This window comes from Trichechus manatus, unplaced genomic scaffold (genome assembly GCF_000243295.1).
Source record: "Trichechus manatus latirostris isolate Lorelei unplaced genomic scaffold, TriManLat1.0 scaffold00050, whole genome shotgun sequence".
Lineage (NCBI taxonomy): Eukaryota > Metazoa > Chordata > Mammalia > Sirenia > Trichechidae > Trichechus > Trichechus manatus.
Window position 1 is genome coordinate 15,614,075 of NW_004443986.1, and position 25,709 is coordinate 15,639,783.

General features: G+C 42.2%; 1 protein-coding gene across 3 annotated transcripts in view; it reads left to right on the forward strand.

Moving 5' to 3' along the window:
* Nucleotides 1–25,709, forward strand: part of CREB5 (cAMP responsive element binding protein 5) — a 467,421-nt gene that overhangs the window by 430,587 nt on the left and 11,125 nt on the right. For all 3 annotated transcript variants that reach the window (XM_004377489.2, XM_004377490.2, XM_004377491.3), the window contains 2 exons: nucleotides 19,128–19,451; nucleotides 23,429–23,656. In XM_004377489.2, the coding sequence (XP_004377546.1) occupies nucleotides 19,128–19,451; nucleotides 23,429–23,656 (552 nt within the window). The remainder of the gene's footprint in view (nucleotides 1–19,127; nucleotides 19,452–23,428; nucleotides 23,657–25,709) is intronic.

A 25,709-nucleotide genomic window follows, 5' to 3' on the forward strand; every position in this document is an offset into this window, starting at 1 on the left:
ACTGTGCTGGAAAGAGCCCTGGTGGTGCAAATGGTTAAGTGCTCAGCTGCTAACGGAAAGGTCGGCAGTTCAAATCCACCAGCTGCTCTGCAGGACAAAGAGGCGGCAGTCTGCTTCTGTAAAGATTACAGAAACCCTAGGGAGCAGTTCTACTCTGTCCTACAGGATCACTATGAGATGGAATCCACTCAGCGGCAACAGGTTTGGTTTTGTTTTTTGATGCTGTGATGGAAGCTTTTAACAATGATTACCCTTCATCCCAAATCTCTCAGAGGTTTCTGCAGGTCCTCCCTGCTCAGTGAGACCAAACAGCTGACAAGTGGGACCATGGATTATCCATGTGACTAGAGCCCAGGGGCTATTTATAAATGTACTGTTCACGTTGTCAAATGATCGCTGAGTTGAGCACCATGTAACCCAGACCATCTGCAGGCAGACCTGGAACTCTTCATTAACAGCATAGTAGAACCATCACGGCAAGTGAACTTGGCTATCAGTCTAATGACTATAGGCACTAATACACTAGCAAACTCCAAAAAGGAGCATTTACTTCTAAGCCAGGGTTAAGTTAAAAGGCGTTGAGTAGATGCTTAAGAATGAGGGATTATTACACACTGACTTGTTCATATTCCCTATCTATCTATTTATCTTATCTATCTCTATCCCTCTCCCCTCTGTTCCTCCCTCCATACCTCTTCCCACATAATAGTGTTGAGTATTGACACAGTTTGGAGGACTCAGGCATGGGATCAGACCCAGAGATCAAGGATAGCATAGAGAACCAAAATATGCCAGTACTATTTTATCAAGAAGAGAATATAGAAGTAGACTCATCTTACACATAGAACATGTTAAATTAGACTTGAATACAGATACAAGGGACAGAACAACCTATTCCTCCATACAGTCTACAATCCCATAATTAGAAACACCTGGAGATTTTTCCTTACTGTAATACCTTTGAAGTCTCCTTTGCTTAAAACACTCAATGTCTCTGAACAGGGGCACAATGGCACACATCTTGCCTACTCCCGATGACTGGACTAAAGCCAGAAGGTGACAATTTAGAACAGCTGTCTTGGACAACTCTCCCATGGACGAGGTGGAGATGTGTTCAGATAAGGCCCTTCCTCCCGTCCCCGTCAAAGCCTATTAATCAAACCTTCAGATTCAGAAGTTTGAGCATCTGTGTTATTGAGAGATGGCCTCTGGGAAGAGAGCTGGGGGCAGTGCCCACTCAACACAGCTGTCCTTGGAAGGGTGTGGGGAATGATCCACTGAGAGCCGGGTGATGTGGTGGTGACTGGCTGCTCCACCCGAACGGTCCACTGCCAAGTCCCAGACCTCCTGCACCAGGCGCTACAGTGGGATCATTCATCATGGTGATCACCAAGTACATGCCCAAGGACTGCTGTGTATTCAGAAGGGTACAATTGATGTAGCTGAATTGCTTACTTTCTATCTTGCTTGGGATAATGGGAAAAGTAGCACTGAGGAGAAATCCTTTCCATTGCCATTCATTGCACCACTTTTTGCCAAATAATTAGGTCACCCCACTCAGGCAAGGCCCCATGATGCACATGTGGAGTGAAGTTTGCTGTGGGAACTTGAACTGTGAATTTCCTGACTTCTGTGTAATTAAAATCCCACCCATAATGCTGCATTAGCCTGGATTTTCCATAGTGAGTTATAAATGCAAAGTTCTATGTTTCGTATGTATTTTTCTAACATATGTTACGGCATATGTTTCTGATTGGAGGAGCCCTGGTGGCACAGTGGTTTAAAGTGCTCAGCTGCTAGCCAAAAGGTCGGCAGAGCTCATCCAAAATAAAATAACAGGATTTGTTTTTCAAAAAAACTTTCTTCTTATATAAAATCTGGAAATAAGCCTATACCTATAATTACCTAGGCTTGCAGGTACTGGGTTTTTACGGGTGAGGAGTGTGTGCTCGCAAGACAAAGGGCATTATTCTCCCTGCAGTCACCACCAGAAGGTGTTCTTTCTGTGGAGAAAATTATAGGCCAGGGCTTCAAAGACATTACACGGTTAGGCACCAGTCCTCGAGACTTGCAGGCAGCAGGCAGGCAGGCAATCAACAAATATTTATGCGAAGCCCACTGTGTATTCAGCACTTTTAAAACCACCAGGGAAACCAGTCAGGAGGATGTAATATCTGCTAGGGCCAGATCATTGCCCGAGATCATCGCAGAGTGCTTAAGATGCTCAGCGACCTGAAAGTACAAGAAACCCTAAAACTATATCTCATCTGGCTAGGAGGACATTGGTAGAATAAGAAAATGCGGCCCAAGAAAAGGCTCTTTAACTACAGCTGATACTTGACAGGTGGCTCCTCCTGTCCCTTTCCATCAAGGCTTTGAACCGGTTTGTTTTGGTTGAACCCCCTGCTGAGAATTTGCTTTTTCACCCCAGATGCACTGAATCAGAATCTACAGTTTAACAAGATCCCCAGGTGATCTTTTTAAAGAATCACCTGAGGACCCATAAGAATCACCTGGGGATCTTGTCAAACTGTAAATTCGAATTCAGAATATCTGAGGTGAAAAAGCAAAGTCTCAGCATGGGGTTGAACCAAAACAAAATGGTGCAGAAGCCCTACTTTCTATCTCCCTTATTAAAAACCAAACCAGTTGCCATCAAGTTGATTCCAACTCCTGGTGATCCCATATGTTGCAGAGTAGAACTGCACTCCCCGGGGTTTTCAAGGCAATGACCTTATAGAAGCAGATCAACGGGCCTTTCTTCCAAGGTGCTTCTGGGAGGGTTCAAACCACCAGCCTTTCAGTTAATAGTTGAGCACTTAATCTTTCGTGCCACCCAGGGACACCCAGCCTTAGCAGACAGCCAGCCCAGCCCCCATTCCCTACACACACACACAAAACACACAACTACCGCCACCGCCACCATCTGTCCAGAAATTGAACCCAGCTGGATGGATCATTTCATCGGATACTAAAAAAAATAATAATAATGAACACATGTTAGAAATAATCAGACAGATATGCCAAAATATGTAAATACAAGGATGGTAAGCACAGTGTTGTAGCAGGGAAAAAGGATACAGCATGAATGTCCATCAATTGGGAATTGGGATACTTCCTTAGAGAGGAATCCAACATCCATTAAAAAGTGATGTGACATGATCTTTGTGTGGTGGAGGAGGGGATGGAGGGCTATGGGGTAAGACCATGGACTGGTATGGCAAGCATGGTGGCCTGTGAAGAGGAGAGCAAGGCTCTCGCCTTGCCTGCACTAAGTTCTCTAATCTAGTTATTAACACAGCTGAAAAATCACATCAGCTGTTTTGAGGCTTGCATTACATAATGATGCTTTACAAAGGCAAATAAAATCCTTGCATCCTTCTAGGGTGTGTGTGTGGTGTGTGTGTGCGTGTGCGTGTGTGTGTGTGTGTGTGTATGTGTGTGTGTGTTTTATCTCTCCTAAATTGTCTTTGAGCAGTAGGGTTTTTTGTTTGTTTATTTTGTTTTTTAAACAAGTGTAAGATGTTACACTGATTCTGTTAAATTCCTCTTATTAGATACTTTTCTTAATGCTAGTCTGCCAAGATCTTTTTGGGTTCTGATTCTTCATCCAGCGTATTGAACACTCCCTGCTAGCTTTGCGTCATGCACAGTTGATGGTTATGGCTTCTGCATTTTCTCCTTAGTTCTAAGCCAGCTAGAAGATGACACAGTTGGAGGAAAAGGAAGTGTCTTAGTTTCCTAAGGCAGCCATAACAAAATACCACAAAGTGAGTGGCTTTAAAGAACAAAAATTTATCTTCTCACAGTTCCTGACACTAGAAGTCTAAATGGGTATCGGTTGATTCCTCCTGAGGGCCCTGAGAGAAGAGCAGTTCTATGCCTTCCTCCTAGCTTCTAGCGACTGCTAGCAATCCTTGGCACTCCTTTGCTGCTTGTAGATGCATTTCCCTCTGTTGTTATGTTAATACCATCTGCCTTCCCATGTATGTGACTCTTTTAAGACACTACTCAGAAGAGGTTAGGATTAGGACCCTGCTCCAGTATGACCTCATTTAACTTAACTGATAACAAAAGTAAAGTCCTATTTCCAAACAAGGTCACGGTCACAGGTGCAGGGGTTAGGACTTCAGCATATCATTCTGGGGGACACAATTTGTCATGGATTGAATTGTGTCCCCCCACAATATCTGTCAACTTGGCTGGGTCATGGTTCCCAGTATTGTATTACTGTGTACCATTTTGTAATCTAATGTGATTTCCTTATGTGTTGTAAACTCTGTCACTATGATGAGATTATATGTGATTTCCTTGTGTGTTGTAAACTCTGTCACTATGATGAGGTTATACTGATGAGGTTTACAAGATTAGATAGTGTCTTAATCCAATCTCTTTTGAGATACAAAAGAGAGAAGCGAGCAGAGACACATGAGAACCTCATACCACCAAGAAAGCAGTGCCAGGAGCAGAGCATGTCCTTTGGACCTGAGGTTCCTATGCTGAGATGCTCCCAGACCAGGGGAAGACTGATGCATCACAAGGCCTTCCTCCAGAGCCGACAGAGAGAGAAAGCCTTCTCTTGGAGCTGATGCCCTGAGTTTGGAGTATAGCCTACTTGTCTGTGAGAGAATAAACATCTCTTTGTTAAAGCCATCCACTTGTGGTATTTCTGTTACAGCAGCACTAGATGACCAAGACACAATACAATCCATTACAGGAGGGTACTAGTATCTCGCAGAGCAGTCAAATTCCCTGAGACAAATACTAAAAAACTGACATTGACTTCAGCCATTCTAGGGCAAAATGCATCTTTTTGGCCTTTATTGTTTTATAATACAGTGTTTCACTTAAGGTGGCTGTTTTAGGCTGGGTTCTTTAGAGAGGCAAAATCAGTAAAGCATTAAATATATATAGAGATTTATATCAAGATTTATACCAAGCGATTGTAGAGGCTGTCCCAAGTCCATGGATCAGGATAGAGGCTTCTCCCGATTCACATAGACGCAGAGGCTGGTGAACCCAAGATCTGCAGGTCAGAAAGCAAAGCTCCAGCTTACAGTCTGTGAAGATCAACGAATCACAAGATCAGCAGATAAGCTGATAGCTCAAGTCCCAAGAACCAGAGGTCAGACAAACAGGAGGTGCAACAGGATCCAGAGCGAGCAAAAAGCCAGAACATCTGCTTATATTTGGATGCAGGCCACAACCCCAAGGAAAATCCCTTTCAACTGACTGGCTGCTCACAGCAGATACCATCCTGGGAGTGATCACTTACAAACACTGAGAATCATGGCCCAGCCAAGTTGGCATATAATCTTAACCATCACAGCCCACCCCTTGTCAACTTGGTACATGCACAGATTTCCTTAAACCATACATACTCTCTGAATAAAGGCAATTATAAAGTCATACTTGCGCCTAACATGATATAACTAACATGCATACAACTGAAAACTAGCCCCATTTACATCTTATATTTTATAAGTGAAGAAAACAAAAATATTTGATGCACACATACAAAGCAGAAATACTCATAACAATTACAGTCCCTGTTTCTGCAACTGTCATGTGGCCGTAACTGGTATTTAGAACTACCTTCTTCCACCACCCATTCCGTATTCTCTTTGCCCTCAGCAAGCACCTCAGCTGGTCGTGGTTCTTTGCCTGGTGGGGTGACCCAAACCTTCATTCCTGAAGGGTCTGGGTCATTAGTAGTAATGTCAGAATTTGGTTGCTGTAGTTTTCCATTGATTTTGATCACAGGACATGGTAGTACTAAGAGACACCTTTAGGGATCTCCTGCATTCCAGACATACTCTTCTTTACCTCCATTATGTAATATCAATCCAATTTCCTCTTGATAATCAGGATCAATCACACCAGCCAGTATGGTAAGTCCCTTCTTTGCCTGTTGATCCAGAGGCATAAGGAGCCCAAAGTGGTCAGGTGGCATTCTTAGCTTCTAGTTCTATGTAATCAGTGACGTGTCTCCAGGTAGCAGCATTCCTCCCTTTGGAACTAATACCTCTAGACCTGCAGAGCATAAGGTCATGGGACAGGAAGCAAAAATCTTGCGAGTGGGTCACTAGGGGTAATAGTGAGTGGTACCACTCCCATTTCCATCCCTTGATTCCTGGTCCCATGAATCCTGGCTATGGGAGAAACAACACCATATATTAGATGCTGGTTTAGAGAATATACAGCCTCTGGAGAACATTGCCCCGACCCTGCTAGGTATTGCCACCCAGCTGTTACCATAATTGTGTCTTTAGAAGGCCATTCCATTGTTCTATCAAGCCAGCTACTTCAGGATGATGGGGAACATGGTAAGACCAGTGAATTTCATGAGCATGGGCCCACTGCCACACTTCATTTGCTGTGAAGTGAGTCCCTTGATCCGAGGCAATGCTGTGTGGGACACCATGACAGTGGATAAGGCATTCTGTAAGTCCACGGATGGTAGTTTTGGCAGAAGCATCGCATGCAGGGAAGGCAAATCCATATCCAGAGTAAGTGTCTGTCCAAGTAAGGCAAAACACTGCACTTTGCATGATGGAAGTAGTCCAGTGTAATCAACTTGCCACCAGATTGCTGGCTTATCACCTCGAGGGATGGTGCCATATCAGGGACTCAGTGTTGGTCTCTGCTGCTGGCATATTGGGCACTTAGCAGTGGCTGTAGCCAAGTCAGCCTTGGTGAGTGTAAGTCCATGCTGCTTGGCCCATGCATAACCTCTATCCCTGCCACCATGGCCAGTTTGTTCATGAGCCCATTGTGCAACGACAGGAGTTCCTGGAGAAAGAGGATGACTGGTTTCCACAGAACGTGTCATCCTATCCACGTGATTGTTAAAATCATCCTCTGCTGATGTCACTGTTTGGTGAGCATTCACATGAGACACAAATGTCTTCACTTCTTTGGCCCATTCAGAGAGGTCTAGCCACATACCTCTTCCCCATATATCTTGGAAGATTTTCCAGTCATGTTCCTTCAAAGTCCCTGACCATCCAGCCAAAACACTGGCCATAGTCTATGAATCAGTATACAGTCGCACATCTGGCCATTTCTCCTTCCAAGCAAAGTGAACAACCAGGTGCACTGCTCAAAGTTCTGTCCATTGAGAGGATTTTCCTTCACCACTATCCTTGAGGTAGCTCTCAAAAAAGGGCTGTAGTGCTACCACTCTCCACTTTTGAGTGGTGCCTGCTTATTGCGCAGGACCATCTGTAAACCAGGCACGAGTTTTCTGTTCTTCAGTCAACTGATCATAAGGAACTCCCTGTGAGGCCATGGGTGCAGACTGGGAGATGGAAGGTACTGTGACAGGAACGGAGACCATGGACATTCTGGCCACTTCCTCTTGCAACTTACTTGTGCCTTCAGGTCCTGCTTGGGCCCAATCTCATATATACCATCAGTCACTACTAAGGCCCAGTAACAAGCCAAAAGCTGTTTCTCAAAAGGAGAGTAGTTATCTGCAGAAGATGGCAGGGCTTTGCTTCCAGATCCTAAGGGTCTGCACTGTGATTCACCAATAGGGGCCTGCCAAAGACTCCAAACAGCGTCTCTATCTGCCATTGACACTTTAAGCACCATTGGATCAGCTGGATCATATGGCCCAAGTGGCAGAGCAGCTTGCACAGCAGCCTGAACCTGTTGCAGAGCCTTCTCTTGTTCTGGGCCCCACTCAAAACTAGCAGCTTTTCAAGTTACTTGATAAATAGGCTGGAGTAGCACACCCAAATGAGGAATATGTTGCCTCCAAATCCAAAGAGGCCCACTAGGCATTGTGCCTCCTTTTTAGTTGTGGGAGCAGCCAAATGCAATAACTTATCCTTCACTTTAGAAGGAATATCTCGACATGTCCCACACCACTGGACCCCTAAAAATTTCACTGAAGTGGAAGGTGTCTGAATTTTTGTAGGATTGATTTCCCACCCTCTAACACACAAATGTTTTACCAATAAGTCCAGAGTTATTGACATTTCTTCCTTACTAGGTCCAATCAGCATAATGTCATCAACGTAATGGACCAGTATGACGTCTTGTAGAAGGGAAAGGCGATCAAGGCCCCTCCCTGCAGACTAAATTATGACATAGGGCTGAAGAGTTGATGTAGCTCTGAGGTAGGCAACTCAAGGTGTATTGCTGGCCTTGCCAGCTGACGGTAAGCTGCTTCGGATGGTCCTTCAAAATAGGTATGGAGAAAAAGGCATTAGTGAGATCAATAGCTGCATACCAGGTACCAGGTACCATGCCCACCTTACCTTTGTTGATTGAGGGCTGTCACTTGGCCCCTACTACCATGGGGTCCAATCAGCCCCATTGTAGTTAGATGTCTTAATTCAGTTAGGGCAGTTCCCACTGTCAAATCTTATTTACATAAAATAGTAATCACAGCAGTCTTCAAGGATGCTGGAGCTCCCTTCACAAATTTGTTCCTCACAGTTGTGGTAAAAGGTGTTTCCTCTGGGCACTCCATGTGTGGGTCTGTGGGTCTAACCTGATAAATCCACTCTAGCGTGTCAATTTCCCTAAGCCCTTGGATACCTTCTTTTACAGTATACCAAGGCAGATCTGGTGCTTCAACTTGATTTAGTGTAGGCCACGTCATAATCCATGCTTCAGCAACCCAACCAAATAAACTATTAGATCCTTTCCTAACTTCTCGAGCTGAAACATTGAATGAAGAATCTGTGCTTAATGGACCCATATCAATAAACTCGGACTTACCCATCTTTATGTTCCTTGCACCATTATCCCACACCCTTAATAGCCATTCCCACACATATTCCTCAGGTTTCTGTTTGTACATATTAGAAAAGTCAAGTAGTTCTTTGGAGTGTAGCGTACCTTCTCCTGGGCCACACTTTGTACTTCATCTTTTGGGGCTCTCTGGGACTTAAGTCTAGTTATAGGTCTCAAAGCCAGAAACGGTAGTGTGGAATTGTTTTGAGAACATTCAGCATTGTCTTGTAAAGCATCTGCCTCAGGCGATGCCTCAGGCAATGACTCAGGCAAGGGCTCTTTAGAGGCAGCTGGGTTAGGTCTAATATGAGTAGATGGGAGTGGAGGGGCTAATAGTTTTTCTGAGCAGAGTGGTTTAGCAGATAAACATGAAGTAATCTCTTCAGATGGGAGTGGTTCTGCTGACATGAGAGATTCAATGGAATTTAGGGGCTCAGTGTCTCCCACTTCCTGATTATCTGCCCATATATCCCCATCCCAAGTTTCAGGATCCCATTTCTTCCCAATCAATGCCCTTACTTTAACTTCAGACATCTCTTGAGGTTGGCAATTGAGTTGGCATTGTAATTCAGCCAGTCTTACAGTAAGACTCTGAGTTTGGTTTTCAGCAATTTCAGCTCTGTTACCACAAGAAATAAGGCTTTCTTTCAAAGCACAAGTAGAAGCCTTGAGGTCATGTATGCAGCACTTGAGCTTTGACTCTGAAGCCCTGAGCACATCTCTTTCTTTCACCAGTTTGTCTAGCGAAAGTAGGACCAACCAACCAGCTTCCTTATACTTCTCATTCTGACAAAGCTGTAGAAAAGATATTACACATGTGTTCACCCTGAGCCTCGCCTTTCACCAATACCTGATCTACTGGTGGTGATATTTTGTGTATTCGTATTGCCACCTCATGCCTTGGATTAGCAGTGCCCTCTTTACTGCTGGAAGCAGAGTCATCAACATCTTTAAGACTAACCAGTCTTGAGACCAATTTAGAAAATTCATCCTTACCATCATGTTTCTCTAGAACCACTCTCGGTACCAAATGTCTTAGACTGAGTTCTCTAGAGAAGCAAAACCGGTAAAGCATATAAGTATATATATAGAGAGAGAGATTTATATCAAGGAAATGGCTCACAAGGTTGTAGAGACTGTAACGTCCCAAGTCCGTGGGTCAGGATAGAGGCTTCTCCCGATTCATGTAGATGCAGGGGCTGGTGAACCCAAGATCTGCAGGTCGGACAGCAGGGCTCCTGCTCACAGGCTGTGAAGATTAACGAATCCTAAGATCAGCAGATAAGGTGATAGCTCACGTCCCAAAAACTGGAGGTCAGACGAACAGGAGGCAGCTGCAGGATCCAGAGCGAGCAAAAAGCCAGAATGTCTGCTTATATTCAGATGCAGGCCACACCCTGAAGGAAACTCTTTCAACTGATTGGCTACTCATAGAAGATTCCATCCTGGGAGTGATCACTTGTAAACACTGAGAATCATGGCCCAGCCAAGTTGACACACAATCTTAACTATCACAGTGGCATCATAATGAAATATCAGTAATTCTCAGATAATATGAAGAGTTTCTAGCAGCACCCTGTTAGAAGAGAATCTTCTTTTGCTTTTTTTAATTTAAAAAATCTGAAATAAAACTAATATATTTCAATGCTAAGAAGAAAAATCTTTAATCTCTCATTTTCTTATTTTTCATCAAAAGCTGGTATTAATTCCTCCCCACCCCTAACGCATACACAAAGCAACTCCACTCTCTGCCACTAATTATTTTATATAGACTTATGGTTTCTACTGTTCCTTATCCCACCATATTATTACCAGGACCATGTAAAAGAGACATGGCAAGTATGAATGCCCTTATTTCATAGAAGAGGAATTTGAAGCTCAGGAATGTTAAATGATCACCCAAGGTGGCTGAGCCAGGCTTTAAAGTTAAGACTTCTCACCCTGAGTCTTCTGTTCTTCTTCTAAATTTCTCTGCAGCATTGACTTTCCTTTATTATATACATTCATACAACCCACTTGTCAAATAGATTTCTATCACTTAGCAGACATCAACTCAGATGCTTTCTCTGTTGGACTAGATAGCTAAACTAAAAACCCATTGCCATAGAACTGCCCCCATAGAGTTTCCAAGGAACGGCTGGTGGATTTGAACTACTGAACTTTTGGTTAGCAGCCAAGCTCTTAACCACTGTGCCATCAGGGCTCTAGGTAGCTAAGGGTCCTGCTTTTATTTGTTAGGTAGATTATGGCACTGGAATCTAAGTGGTTTACTTACCTAGGGACCAAAATTAACCCTGGTGGTGTAACAGTTAAGCATTTGGCTGCAAGCAGAAAGACTGGCAGTTTGAACCCACTCAGTAGCTCTGTAAGAGAAAGACCTGGCAATCTGCTTCCATAAAAATTACAAGCAAACCCTATAGGGCAGTTTTACTGTGTCACATGGGGTCTCTATGAGTTGGAATCGACTCGACGGTACCCAACGACAATAACAAAGCTGTCTTATAGTAAAACTGAGAGCAACTCTGGCTCTCAGAAAAGCAGTTAGTTCTGAAATTCACTAAAATGCAGTTTGTTAAAATGCTCTCCATCCTGCTGAATTATAACAGCTACCCAGTTGAAGAGATGCAGGGAAGTGTAGTGATAACTGAAATAAAAGAATTCTATAAATGTGCATTCACTAATTCGTTCATTTAACAAGAATAAATTGAAGGCTCACTCTTGCAGAACTGTAACATATGATTTAGATATTAATATAAAGGCTGGCAGGGAAATTGTTAAGATTTGTCTCTGGGGTGTGTTTCACTTTTTAACCATCAAAGTTCTCAGCATCACCTAGCACTTAGGTCTCCTTTACCGCACTTTAGAAGTTATACCCACAATGGACAGTTTAACCGTGAAATCAAACATATCCATTTCCTTGCTTATATTAATCCATTGTGGTTGAGTTGATTCTGACTCATGGCGACCCCATGTGTTACAGAGTAGAACTGCTCCATTAGGTTTTCTTGGCTGTAATCTAATGGAAGTAGATAGTCAGGCCTTTCTTCCACAGCATCACTGGGTGGATTCAAACTGCCAACCTTTCAGTTCGTTATCCAGCACAAACTGATTGCTCCACCCAGGGACCTCTTATATTAGAACTACCAGAATTCCACTTTTCCAAGATACCATCCTATTTGTGAGATTTCCTTGTGTCATCTTCTAGTAGACTCGAATATTGATTTATTATACAATTCCTTTGTGTTGTTTACTAATTGCATTATTTGTAGTAACTTTAGAACTAGTACTTTTTAGTGATATAACATGACAAATACTATGAATATTTTTCCTTCTAGGTCTTATAGCATCCCCAACCAACCCTAATCTAGTAAACTTATTTGAAGATTTATTACAAAACCAAAATCTAAAGCATAAGAATGCTTAAATTGTGAAACTACTAGGAGCTGAGTTACGTTATAAGAGTTTTGAAAGGATCATGTTTTATTCCAGTTGGTTAAGCCGGGTGTGATTTTAGTTAATTATCTTAACAAAAATTCTGAAGTATGTGTGGATTTTAAGATCCACTGAGCTGTCAGTATCAGACAGTAATTCCAAGCGAACATCCTGAAGCCCAAGCTTGAATCTTGAATCTGTGTAATAAAATGATTTCTTCTTGGGCAAAATGAAACTCACAAACTACATAACTGTCCCATGGACACCAGGAAACAGTTCTTTCTCTGTCTGTCCCATCACTCTGTCCGTCTGCCCATGCTCCTCAAGTTTGGAAGCATTTTGTGATCCAGAGTGGCCCTTTATAGCCATTAAATTCAGTGGATTTGAATGCCAGTGTGTTTTATTTATTCAGAGACCTAATTTCAGGATCCTTTGATACACAGAGCAAGTCCATAATCATTGCTATTGCAAGCTCCCCTCCAGTAAAGACTTTAGACTCACCACATTTACCATTTGGACCATTAAGAAGCCTGTGTTGGCCACATCTGCTGATCAGCCAGCTTTGGGAGTGAAAGAAAGAAAAATTTACATTTTACAGCAATGCTTTGGGGAAGCCACCAACGGCAATTATTTTGTGTTGGAAAGGAAATCTGAACACGGATTTTGCCTTATTTTTATATAGACACTCTCTTACTTGTGGTCAACCCAGACACACTACCTTCTGATATCATCATATTCTTTTCTGGGACAAATCCAAACAGCCGTTTATAATTAAAACCTTTCTAGAAAGACTGTTCCAACCTTCCCCACCCCCCACCCTACTGAATTTCAAATAATGTTTAATTCGGCTTGGCTTTCTGAGTCTGTAAAAGCATAAGCAATCAGCCTGGCTGAAGAGGGAGAGGAGATGTTTTTACAGTTCCACAAATGTTTCTAGTTGGCATAAGTGAGTTAATAGAAGATAAACTGCCTTGAGGTGGGTGTGGGTGGGAGTGTGATGTGTGTGTATACTCACGCAGGCAGGCATGCGTGCACCTAGTGCACAGGTAATGATGTGTGCGTGTACCTGGGCTTCACACACCGTGCTATGAAGCAAAACTGAGCTAAACGGGAAATTAGAGAGAGGCTGGGGCTGGGTGGTTACGGCAGTGGCTGCGCTGGGATGGGATGAGGTCGATAGCTGATTTCTTACCAGGACTCTGGTCCCGGGCAGCAGGCCGACCCTCCCACTGGGAACTGTGAACCAGGAACTTGTTAAATACACGGACCGAATGGAAATGACCCCTACTGACTGAAACCAGCTGTGTGTCAGGCTTCTCGCTATCTCCCCTGATTTGCTCTCTCAAATAAATTGATGTGGTAGAAGGACTATGGAAAGCAAACGGCATCATTTATTCTTTCCTGCAATTGCACCTCTGTAACAGCCCTGGTTTTTTATGGCTGAAAAAAAAATATGTTTATTTGCTCATTAATTTCCCTCTCCCTTGCCTTTTCTTGGCAGTGGTAGAATGTTATTTAAAACAAGATACAGTTCAGCTTCAAAAAGAAAAACCATTCTGCAAAATACAGCTTGCACTCATTTACTAGTCATTTATCATCCTTAAGTGAGTGGGATACACATATCTATATTTGGTGTATCTTAATGATTTAGAGTGCAGTTGCTCTTGTTGGCACCAGGGTACAGGGAAGCAATAAGTTCTTTCAGCCTTCGAGAAGTGCCCGAAACAGTTTTGAAATGACATGGTGAACATTAAATGTGGCATAAGCAGAGCAGCTTGATAATCATTTCATTTTCACTGCTTTCCTTCAAATATAATGCAGGCTAACGCTTGGACGATGGACTCAAACCCAAAAGCCCACCGTTCTCTGAGGGGTGCTTGAAAGGCTTCATTTCCATACTTAAGTGTGTGTTTTTCCCTCCAGTGTTTTTTTAAAAAGCTTTGGTTTTATGTGTCTCCAATTTCCTTTGGGTATGGGCAAATGATATGCCTAGCGCCGTGCCTGGCACACAGTAGAAGTCCAATAAATATTTGTTGAATGAATAAATAACTAAGTGGAATGTTATAATCCCTACTATTATTTTGTCTTGGCGTGAAACGTGCAGGAATAGACTTGAGGCAATCAAGTAATTCCCCGAAACAGTACAAGCTAATTATGGAGGAGGTGAAGATCTGGTGCATCGTATTTATTTGTCAGGCTCCATTTGCTCCCGATTAAAGGTGGAAAAGTTGTTTGTAGCATTGAAGGGATAATTATGGCGACCCACTCCTAGACAACTTTTCTATTTTCCATGCCGTATTTTCAGGGAAAATATATCAAGATGAAATGAATGTGCATTCTTCTTGTTTATTATGTTCTCTTTTCTCTGTTACTGCTTTTTAGTGGGCAGGCAGGATGTGGAGGGGGAAGCTCTTTTGATAGTACTTTTACCGTCCAACTGCCTGCACAATTTTCTCTTCTGTAGCTGACTACTAACCCTGGTTAAGTAATAAAATCATCCTCCCATACAGATATCACCTGCAGTGACCCAAGATGAAAATGCTTCATCCTCAGCATAAGCCTCAGAAAGCCTTCATCAATTCATCCATTCATTCCACAAATATGAATTCAGTGTCTCATCTGTACCAATCACTGTGCTAAGGCTGTGACCTTAGCAGTAAACAAAATTCAACATGGTTCCTGCTCCCATAAAGTTTATAATTTGTGGTAATTGACTGATATTAAACCCTAATCTTACTAAAAATCATGTAACTACAAACTGAACCATAAAAAATGGACTACGGTCTTACTGGGACTATATAACAATAGGAATTGATTTCGACCAGGGGACCAAGGAGAATTTTACTGAGGAGGGGCCTGGAGAACAGAGAACTATAGAGTATCTGAAGAAAGGGAAGGAGGGTTCTAGGCAAGAGGAGTAACAAAGGCTCCGTGTCTGGAGGAAGCTTGGTGCTCTCCATGGACTTTAAAAAGCACATCAGTGTGGCCTGCAAGGGAGGAGTAAGGGGCTGACAGGAAGGCAAGGCCACGCCCCTACAAGGCGTACCGATAGGCCACATTAAAGGCTTTGACCTTCATCCCCTGAACATTAGAAAGACATTGAAGGTTTTTGTTTTAATTAGTAGACTTTTTTTTTTTTTTTTTAGAGAAGCTTTAGATTTACAGAAAACTGAGCAGATAGCACAGAGAGTTCCCATATGCCGCCTCTCTATATTGAAGGGTTTTACTCAAGGCTGAGGAAGTGGGAGCAGGGAGAAGGGCTATGTTGACCTTATCAGATGCGTGTTTTGGAAGAAAAAGTAAATACCAGTTCTTACTGCATGCAGCCAGCAGTTGAGCTTCCTGGCAATTCTCACCATCCACTCTCCCCTCCACCAAGTTGCAGAAAGGATGTATCTGAATCTCCAGGTGTGTGCTGAATAACACACACCACACACATAACTACTGCTGGTCCGTGCAGCGACAACATCTCCTCTTGTCAACTTTTCTAGTCTCTTCCCTATCTTTCTGCCTTTCCTTTTGATAAAGAGGATATGACATAGTATTCATTCCTGTTTGTTGCCAAGTGTGAATGGCACGCCTTCCTAAATCTTCTCTTCAGTTTGTGTAGGATAGTGGTTCAGGAAACGTGCTCTGGAGGCAGAGTGCCTGCCCTCAGATCCTGCCTCCACCCCTCACCTGCTCTGTGAGCTTAGACAAGTGACTCCCTTTTAGCCTCATAAGGCTGGTCTGAAGATTATGTAAGTTAAGACTTGTTAAGACATACAGGACTGGAGCATAGAGAGTGCTCCATAAATGCTAGCTATTATTATATAAAAAGGTGTCTAAGGTACGTTGTTAAAGCAAAAAAAAAAAAAAAAAAGATACAAAACTATATATCAGAAAAAGTACTTGTACAAATGTATTCTTATAAATGCTTAGGGGATGTCTGAGGATATATAGCAACTCTTCATGGTGGTTACATCTGAGGAATGGGACTGGGGCTTAGAGGGAGAGGGGTAGATAGGTAGCTTTTCCTTTTTCACCTAATATTCTTATAGAAATTGAATTTTTTTTTTTTTTACCATGCAGCTATATTACTTTTATTATAATGAAATTCCAAAGATTAGTTTAGAAAGTCCAGCAATACCATACAATATGCTGATTTAAAAAATCATAATGATTTCAATATAATCTTGTTTCATAGCTTCCCCCACCCCCTTAACTTTGGAGGTATCATCTAAAAACTTTTCTTGGGGTAAAGAAACACATATCTAAAGTCCAGAAATCCATTCAATTTTCACTTCTTCTGTTGTATTCAAATAAAGGTTCTTGTAAATTGCATGATGCCACTGTTATAAAATTATTGCATTTGTCCTCCCATCTCTATATCCGCATGTATAGGGTTGTCTGGAATGCTGTTCTCCCACCAAGTATAAACAATGCATTTGGCTCATTTGTTGCTGTCTTCTTTGTGGTTTTAAGCATTGCTTAAATGTTTTATAGTGAGCATTTTTATAAGAACAATAGTCATTTCTAAAACTGGAGATGAGTATAAGCTCACTTTTCTGTTTAGTAGTAAGCACACTACCCATCATCTAATCTTTCCCAGGGATTCAGGAAGCTTTCCTTCAGGATTATCACTCTGAAGATCAGTAGCTGCTGAGTAGTAGCTATTGCTCATGAAAGAGGAGGCAAGTGGGCTAAGTGGTTACTGAATCAGGATGTAGAGAATGGTTTAAATGATTACGTAATAGTAACATACAGTCTGTCGTTCCCCATCCATCCCCTCCTTTTTTTTTTTTTTTTAACAAGTGGGGGCTCTTTGTGTTTAACTAAAGGCTTTGATTAATTGAATTGGTATTTATCAATGTTTTACTCTAACCAGCTGAGAATCATTAATATTGCACAGGGCTAGAGCATTGTCACTTTGATCATGATTTAAATACAACCCCTCTTTTTCCTTGTCATTATACACCGCTCTCATTGATCAGATAGGAACACAAATCAGGAGAGAACTTTGAGTCCCATGGTAAATACTTCATGAAGCCAACGTGAGCTTGCCAAGTAGACTATCATCTCTGGGTAATACACATTTTCAAGGCATAACTATATTACACAGTACTTAGCACATTGTGCCCCTCAGGATACAATGATAATTGTCTGTGTAGAAGAAAATACAGTTTTAAAGAAACTGGGACTAAGCTGATTACCAGATGATTCTTTAGATCAGGGTCAGCAAACTTTAGCCTGTGGGCCAAATCTGGGCCTAATTTTGTACAACCCATGAGCTAAGAATGTGTTTTATATTTTTTTACACGGCTAGTTGAAAAAGAATCCAAAGTAAAATAATATTTCATGACATGTGAAAAGTATATGAAGTTCAAATTTTATGTCCCTAAATAAAGTTGGGGAGTCCTTGGGTGGTGCAAATGGTTAACTCACTTGGCTGCTAACCAAAAGGTTGGAGGCTCGAGTTTACCCAGGTTGCCTCAGAAGAAAGACCTGGTGATCTATTTCCAACACATCAGCCATTGAAAACTCTATGGAGCACAGTTCTACTCTGACACACATGGTGTTGCCATGAATCGGAATCGGCTCCATAGCAACTGTTTTTTAAATAAATTCGTATTGGAACATGGCATGCTTATTCGTTTACATACTGTCTACAGCTGCTTTGACTCTACAGTGGCAGAGCTGAGTAGCTGTGACAGACACCATACAACACTCAATAATTAAATATATTTACTACCTCTCTCTTAACAGAAAAATTTGCCAATCCCTGCTTTAGAGTCAAATAGAAGTTACTGTGAAAACTGTGAGAGCTGGAACTCGACGGGAATGCCTTGTTTTTCCGGGTCTCCCAAATTTTCCACCTTTAACAGGGTGCAGTCTTACCACTTTTCTATCACTCGTTTTTGTGGGAAATATTTGAATTTTTCCTCTCTGACAGGCTTCCACCTTACACAGCTTCTGGCTTTCGCAAGTTTCACTGTATTTGTTCGCACGTTTGCTTGTTTGCTAATGGATAATGCTTTGGTGTTAGCGATATATTCGGGCTATTGACGTGACCCATCCACCAGAGAAGGTGAAGAAGAGCAATACTCCATACTTTTCTACTTTACTCACTTTCATTACAAAATCAGAAGGAAGTTACTGTGAGAGAAATATCAGATAATCAGGAAGACCTCGAGAAATATCATGGTAACCAATGGAAAGGGCCTCCAAAAGTTGTGGCTCATGAATTCTACTTTGAAACTTTCCAATAATATTAGTACTCTTCCTACATCCTAAAATTTGAGGTCACATCTTTTTTGTGTCTGAGAAATCTTTTGAGAGGCAAATCTTTGTTTTAATTAAAGAAGTTTTTTGTACTGTGCCAGATATCTATGTAACATAACGTTTGCCATTTCAACTATCTTCACATGTACAATTCAGTGATATTAATTATGTCCATCATGTTGTTCAACCAGTTTTTTTCCATCACCCTTAATAGAAGCTCTGTGTCCCCTAAGCATGGAGTGAGAGGCAAAATCTTTTATTCCTGAGACCGTTACAAAACACAGTGCTCTATCAGATGGGGGTCTGGTATAGCCTTTTGTTCAATGGTATTATCATATTAAATGGTTCTATTTGGTTTATACTTACATTCGGCTGTAAATATGATATGATGAACAATTGGACAATAGGAATTACCTCTTAGTAGAATATCTAAATTTTGATAGCATATGCTGCTCATTAGCTGTGACAGTTGACTTACAATTTATGGTTGACAGTTACCCTCCTCCCCTCCACAGTATATAAGAAAATATGAAATTAACACAAAAGCATCCTTCTCTCCATAAAAAAATGCTAACAACAATACCATAAAATATTATAGTATTGGAACTAGGAGTCATTTTGATTCAAAACGCCTACCGTGTCCATGACTGACCTCAGTGGTTCCCTCTTGTTTTGTTCTGTTTCAGAGGTTGAAGGCCGCGTTGACTCACCACCCTGCTGCCATGTCAAATGGGAATATGAACACCATGGGACACATGATGGAAATGATGGGCTCCCGGCAGGACCAGACGCCACACCATCACATGCACTCGCACCCGCATCAGCACCAGACACTGCCACCTCATCACCCCTACCCGCACCAGCACCAGCACCCAGCACACCATCCTCATCCTCAACCCCACCACCAGCAGAACCACCCGCATCATCACTCCCATTCCCACCTTCATGCACACCCAGCGCATCACCAGACCTCGCCACACCCACCCCTGCACACCGGCAACCAAGCACAGGTAGACCCTTTTAATGATCTCTTTCCCCCTTCTGGTCAACAGTGCAGGCTATAAAGCTGGGGTCATTCGCATCAACCTTGTTTGACAAGCCCTGGTGTTCTATCTGGTGCTCTGGGGAGCTCTGTTCATTTCCTAGGAGGTAATGGTTACTGTAACACCCTACAAGATAGTAACTTCTGTAATGAATACGTTAAATGTCAGGCCCAGTCTCTACAGGCAAATGTGAACTTCAAGTTCCCCAAAATCTGTTTTTGCATTGTGTTACAAAGTTAGCCCTAAAAGAGGAATATCAATGGGAGGATCAGAAAGAATTTAAGCTTGCGAAGAAAGATGTGAATAAAGAATGAGAAAAATAAGTAATTCTAACCCTGGTTCTAGCTGCTGTGCTTTATAACATCATAGAGACTCAATTTTGTCACCTGTAAAATGGAATTTGAATACAATGGGCAATCTTCTGAGAAACAGTAAATGTTAAAAATCTAAAGAGTAACAATTCAAGGCAGACAAAAAGGCTTGTAATGGATGTTAGGGCAAAAGGCGCTGTGTAAATGGTGCAGAGAGGTGACTCATTCCAACCAATGTGAAATGCGTTGGAAGGAACAGAGAGAGCCAAGCTCTGTAGATGATCAGTTCAAGAGAAAGCCAAATCCCAGCGTGGAGAGTCACCAGTAGTGGCCAGAAAGAAAGCCACCATTTAGACTAAACTGAAAGAGGGTTGGGGGACCAGGCAGACGTTATGTCACCCAGCCCATGTACCCAAGTGGGTTTTAGTAAGCAGATGAAGGACATGGCTGGGAGCATGGCTAGCCCCAGACACTTTGGATCCTCAAACAGGATGACCTTCCTCGGCCCCTCCGCCCATTCTACACCGCCCATTTCCAACCAGAGGGGTCAGAATGGAGTCGGAAGCCTGGAGCCGCCAAATAACACTTATTCACCATCTCTATCCTCTGCCTCTGGAGACAAGACTTCACAACCAGGCAGCTTTTGAGTTCATTAACTCCCCTCCCCGAACACACGCACCAAACCTGCACAGCCATCCACAAATTGGGCCATCCGCAAGCAACTTAATCATTTGAAATAAGCTTACTTTTGCAAAGATCCTTGTATCCAATGAATAAGAAAAAGAAAACTACAAGGTCAAAGATATGCAAATAGAGTCAAATGTGTGTTTATTTTTAAGGAAAAAGGGAGCATCAAGTTATGGTTGCCTTTGTGGGCAAGCTGTTTCACAGACAAGTTTAACAGTTTTTTGAATATAAAAGCCATTCATTAGCTAATTACCAATTAGCTAATTGCCCTCTGTTTCAAGGCAGTAAGTGGTCAATTGTATATGCAATTAGTTAATTGCTATTATAACTAGCTGCATGAACAGTTTCTTTTTTATTTCTATATTAAAAAGTCCACGTTGGTCTTATTAAAGTTTGGCCAGAATCATTTACACAGTATTCTAAAATATCACCCTTAAATTGTTCTAAATTGGCTGATGACTGAGATCTTGTTATGTTGCTTAATTGTATTATTATTAGAACAGTGAGAATAGAGGTTTCTTCACATCTTTCTAACTCTGAGGCTCTAAGGTTATTTAGAATAAACGTTGTCTTTTTGAATTCACAACTCATTATTTCTGATCAAAACTTTCAGAGCGTCTCTGTCAACAGAATTCCATTTTAAAAATCAAAGTGATCAGTAACAACATTTACTGGGGGCACAAATTCGGGCCTTATGGTTACATCTGCAATTTCTCTTGGCTATTTGTGATCCTCTTACATGTAAGGATGAGATTTCAAAGTCCTGGTGTCAGTTCATGACTAACAGGGATTTTTTTTCTTCACCAATCCATACATTATACCCTGAACTTGAACTGAAACTGAAATCTCCACATTGCTTCTCCTTTTGGATGAAGGCATAGGAGAAGTGTCAGCGGATAAAGGTTGGTGAAGTTAGGGTCAAAGGATAGAGCATTGAAAGAGAGGTCCTTGCAAGGGAGATTAAAACCCAGTTTTGCCTACTTGAATCTGGTCTAGAGCTGGCAATAAGAGATCACTGTTTCACAGAAAGAAATTGTAAAGACAAAAATAGCAGAGCAGTTAGTCCATTCCTTCCTAATGCTTTGCTTTGGGAGTAGTTAGCTCAGAGGTTAGCATCTGCAATGACAAGTGCTAAATCTTTGCCAATAGCAAGGATTACGTCTTCACCAGCCACTCTGGTGAATAAGACCTTAGACAATTAATTTATTTTGTTATTCCTCTGTGATTGGGAGGATGGAAACAGCCAATGCACTGTTTTAGAAAATGTCTTTGCTTTAAATAAAATTACGGAGATGCAGTTCAACCTCAATCCTGGTCTAATTCTTTTACAGTTAGTCACATAAGATTTGATGGAGTTTAGGATTAAAATATATCATCACCAGTCAGCTGATGTCAGCCAGTAGCCATTATTAGTGCAATTACAGTCATTCTGATTGATTTCAACCATAGGGCTGGAATGTGGTAGAAAAGGTCGTTGGGCTTCAGTTTTAAAACTTTTTGCCTGTTATTTCTGCAGGTTAAATGTCTCTTGTAAAACAGCTTTATAGACATTACATCTATAAACCTGAGTGACTGAGAAATGGGAAAGGAAAAAAAAAGACCCCCTTTATTGAGAATGAATAAGGGGGAAGAAATGAAGTGCGTTAGGGAAAGCCTTAGGTGTCCAGACATATAAAGAGTCAGTCGTAGAAATTTCACAAGGTGCTGTGTGTGTCTGACTCGTGGAGGGAAATAAAGATATATATGTGGGGGTATCTAAAACCTTAGATGTCGCTGAGCCCCATGCAGACCTTACAAGGAATCTGTAAGCATAGTAAAAATTTTTAATAAAGTGCTTTGCCACTCCTAGGATTTCCTTATAATGGAGGTATATGGAGATGCACACCCATCTCTCACTCTTTCACACACAAAGTGTGTAACAGGGCTTGTTGCTGCTTCGGGTATTGATTGCATAATTCCCAGGGCCCTGTTTCCAATCACCTCTGGGCTCCAGAAGGGCTCCTATAACTTCCTGTCTAAGTTAACACTCTGAGAAGCAGGCTGATCTGACTGGAGTTTGCAAGTCTAGGTAGTCTTCCACATTAAGAACTGTGAAACAGTGAACACAGGATTTCAGCTGCTTCCCAGACTTCACAGGTTGTTTTGATTGGCGTCGCAGGGGTGATGACGTCCCAAACCAAAAACCAAACCAAACCCAATGCCGTCGAGTCGATTCCGACTCATAGCGACCTGATAGGACAGAATAGAACTGCCCCGTAGGGTTTCCAAGAAGTGCCTGGTGGATTCGGACTGCCGACCTTTTGGTTAGCAGCCGAGCTCTTAACTACTACGCCACCAGAGTTTCCAACGGTGTCCCAGATGAGTGTTTTAGGAACATGGTTTTAACACTGTTTTAACACTGTTAGCGTTAAAGAAGCCCACTGACGTGCCCAGAAGGCGTTTTCTCCAGCTGACAGATCATCATCGATATTGTGACAATAACCCCTGTACATGGGCTGCTTTAAAGTGTTCAAATGCACTATAAAGGAAACATTTTTAACATCTGAAGGAGGAAAAAAGTGTTTCCTCTGCCATGATTAGGTCAAATGCCTGTCAAGGAACAATCTAAGTGGTATCTGGCTAAATCTTTTCACAGGTCGCTGCTACGTCTTGCCACAATGTCACAGATTATAGCTAAAAAAAAAAAAATAAAAGCCTCGCTGCCATCAAGTTGATTCCAACTCATAGCGACCTGGTATGAGAATATAGCTCAGTGACGCTTTCTTTTTTTTTTTTTAAATAAGAGTGATTTACTTCATTCTTAGGAAACAAGTTTGACATGCTTACTAAAGCAGTTGACTCTGTGTGTTTTGCATTTTAACACTAGCTTGGGTTTCTTCCCTTACCCAACATCTCCCTTCCCTATTCCCTTCCCCCCCACCGCCCCTCCCCCAATGGTCCCAGCAGGTATCACCAGCAACACAGCAGATGCAGCCAACCCAGACGATACAGCCGCCCCAGCCCACAGGGGGGCGCCGGCGGAGGGTGGTGGATGAGGATCCCGACGAGAGGCGGCGGAAATTTCTGGAACGGAACCGAGCAGCTGCCACCCGCTGCCGACAGAAGAGGAAGGTCTGGGTGATGTCACTGGAAAAGAAAGCAGAAGAACTCACTCAGACAAACATGCAGCTTCAGGTGCAGGCCACTGTCTCTCTCCTCTGACTCAAAGGCCCTGTGTATACTTGGCATTTCCTTTCCCCTCAGGCACTTGTTGGCCTCCGAAGTAGTAGGACACATTAGCCCACAGAGGAACTGCAGGCTACTCCTCATGCTTTATTAATTTTGGGACACTCTACAAAACAAAAACAAACCATTCCATTTTAAATCAATCATCCTACAAGGCTCTGAAAAGGGGAAGGCCTAGTCAACTAAGTTGCAGGGCCGAGAGCACAAGCTTTGGTTCAAACCCTAGTTGGGCAATTATGCTGTGTTTAACCTCTCCAACTCTCAGTTTCCTCATCCATAAAATGGGAATAATAACCTCATAGAGTTGTTGGGAGGAATAAATGAACTGCTGTCTACAAAGCAGTTAGCACACTGCCTGGTACATCATAAATCTTCAACTGAAGGGCAGTTATTTATATTCACTGGGTGAGGAGGTTGCTTTGGCTTATACTAGATTATCTTTTTGTTTCATGGAGAGAAAGGAAGGTTTATGATGATTAGTTTGCTCTGAAAGAAAAGGCATGTTTATCAGTTCTACTCAACACGGTTTCAATTTCCCATGACTTTTGCTTTGCATCAGTGGCTCACTGAGGACATTTTGTAATAAGGCCACTTTGGAGTATTTGAGAGAAGGGGAGGAAGGTCCAGCACCTAGGAATTCGCCAGCAGACTTCATACCATATAAATGATGCAGTTCATGGCTCTTGATCTAATACAAAAAGGAATGTACTCTTCACCAGCAGGAAGAAGGGAACTAAATAGATATATGACAAAACCGCCAGGGGATAGCAGCCCAGTGCTTCCAGGAGCTGAGAGAATGGCAAAAGGAAGTGAAAGGAAAGGGGAGAAAGATTGCCCACAATAGGGAGAATCTGCATATTTATAGTTCGTAGGTCATCTTCATCCTTTCCCTCACCTGGTGTTCTGTGCATCCTTAAAAAGGAACTTTTAGAGTGCCCTACCCTCAAAACCTTTGCATATTCAATTCCATTAAATAGAAAAGGCCTTGAGGTGCCCAGTGTGCAAACTGAAAGTACACAAGGAAAGTTTGGGTTATACATGGGCTGAGGCCCATAATTTATGGATGTTCTCTTTTTTCCTTAAATGTATCATTCTTTTTGTGATAGACATGAGAAAGTAATCTGGGAAACATATAGCAGATATGGGGAAAAATAAGATAATGATTCCTCCCGCTAGCTTGTATGCTACGTCAAGGCAGGGACTGTGTCTTAATGCCCCTACACTGCCCCCCCACCACCATCTATCTCCTGTATCTAGCATACTGGCTGACATGGTGAGTCCCTGAGTGCCTACACCCAGTAACCATTTGTTGAATAAATGAATGAGTTCCCCATTACCAGAGAGCCCGAGAGCTGGCTGCCTGACCACTTGGCAAGGATATGATTGAAGGGAGTCAAGCCACAGAGGGATAGCTGGGATCAAAAACCTTTAAACCCACGCCAACCTGAAAGCTGGTAATTCTAGAATCTGGCATGCACAGTAGTATGTGAGAAATTTTTAGGCAGAATGTGAATAAGCATTTTTAATGTTAATAGCTATGTATATATATGTATATATTTTTGGATGTGTGTTGAAAAAGCTAATGAGAACATCAAACCCGCAATTTCACAGATATTATTGGTAAGGGCAAGGCTAAACCATTAAAAAATTGAGTTAGTTTGAACAAACATGTTAAGTAAATAAAAGTTCTTGTGTATGTGGATCTGGCAAATATGACAGTGGTGGTTCTACAATGACTGAAGCTTGGGAATCCCTGGAATTTGCTACCACTTTTCAGGAATAGGCTGCAGGAAGACCTTTGAACTTTGCATAACTTTTGCTTTACATGAGTGGTTCACTGAGGATATTTTATAACAAGGCCACTTTGGGAGTATGTGAGAGAAGGGGAGGAAACAAGGTGTGCAGGTCTAGCCTTCGATCAGGGTTTCTCAATCTTGGCACTATTGACTTTTGTTGTTGTTGTTGGGTGCCGTCAAGTCAATTTTCTACTCAGAGCAACCCC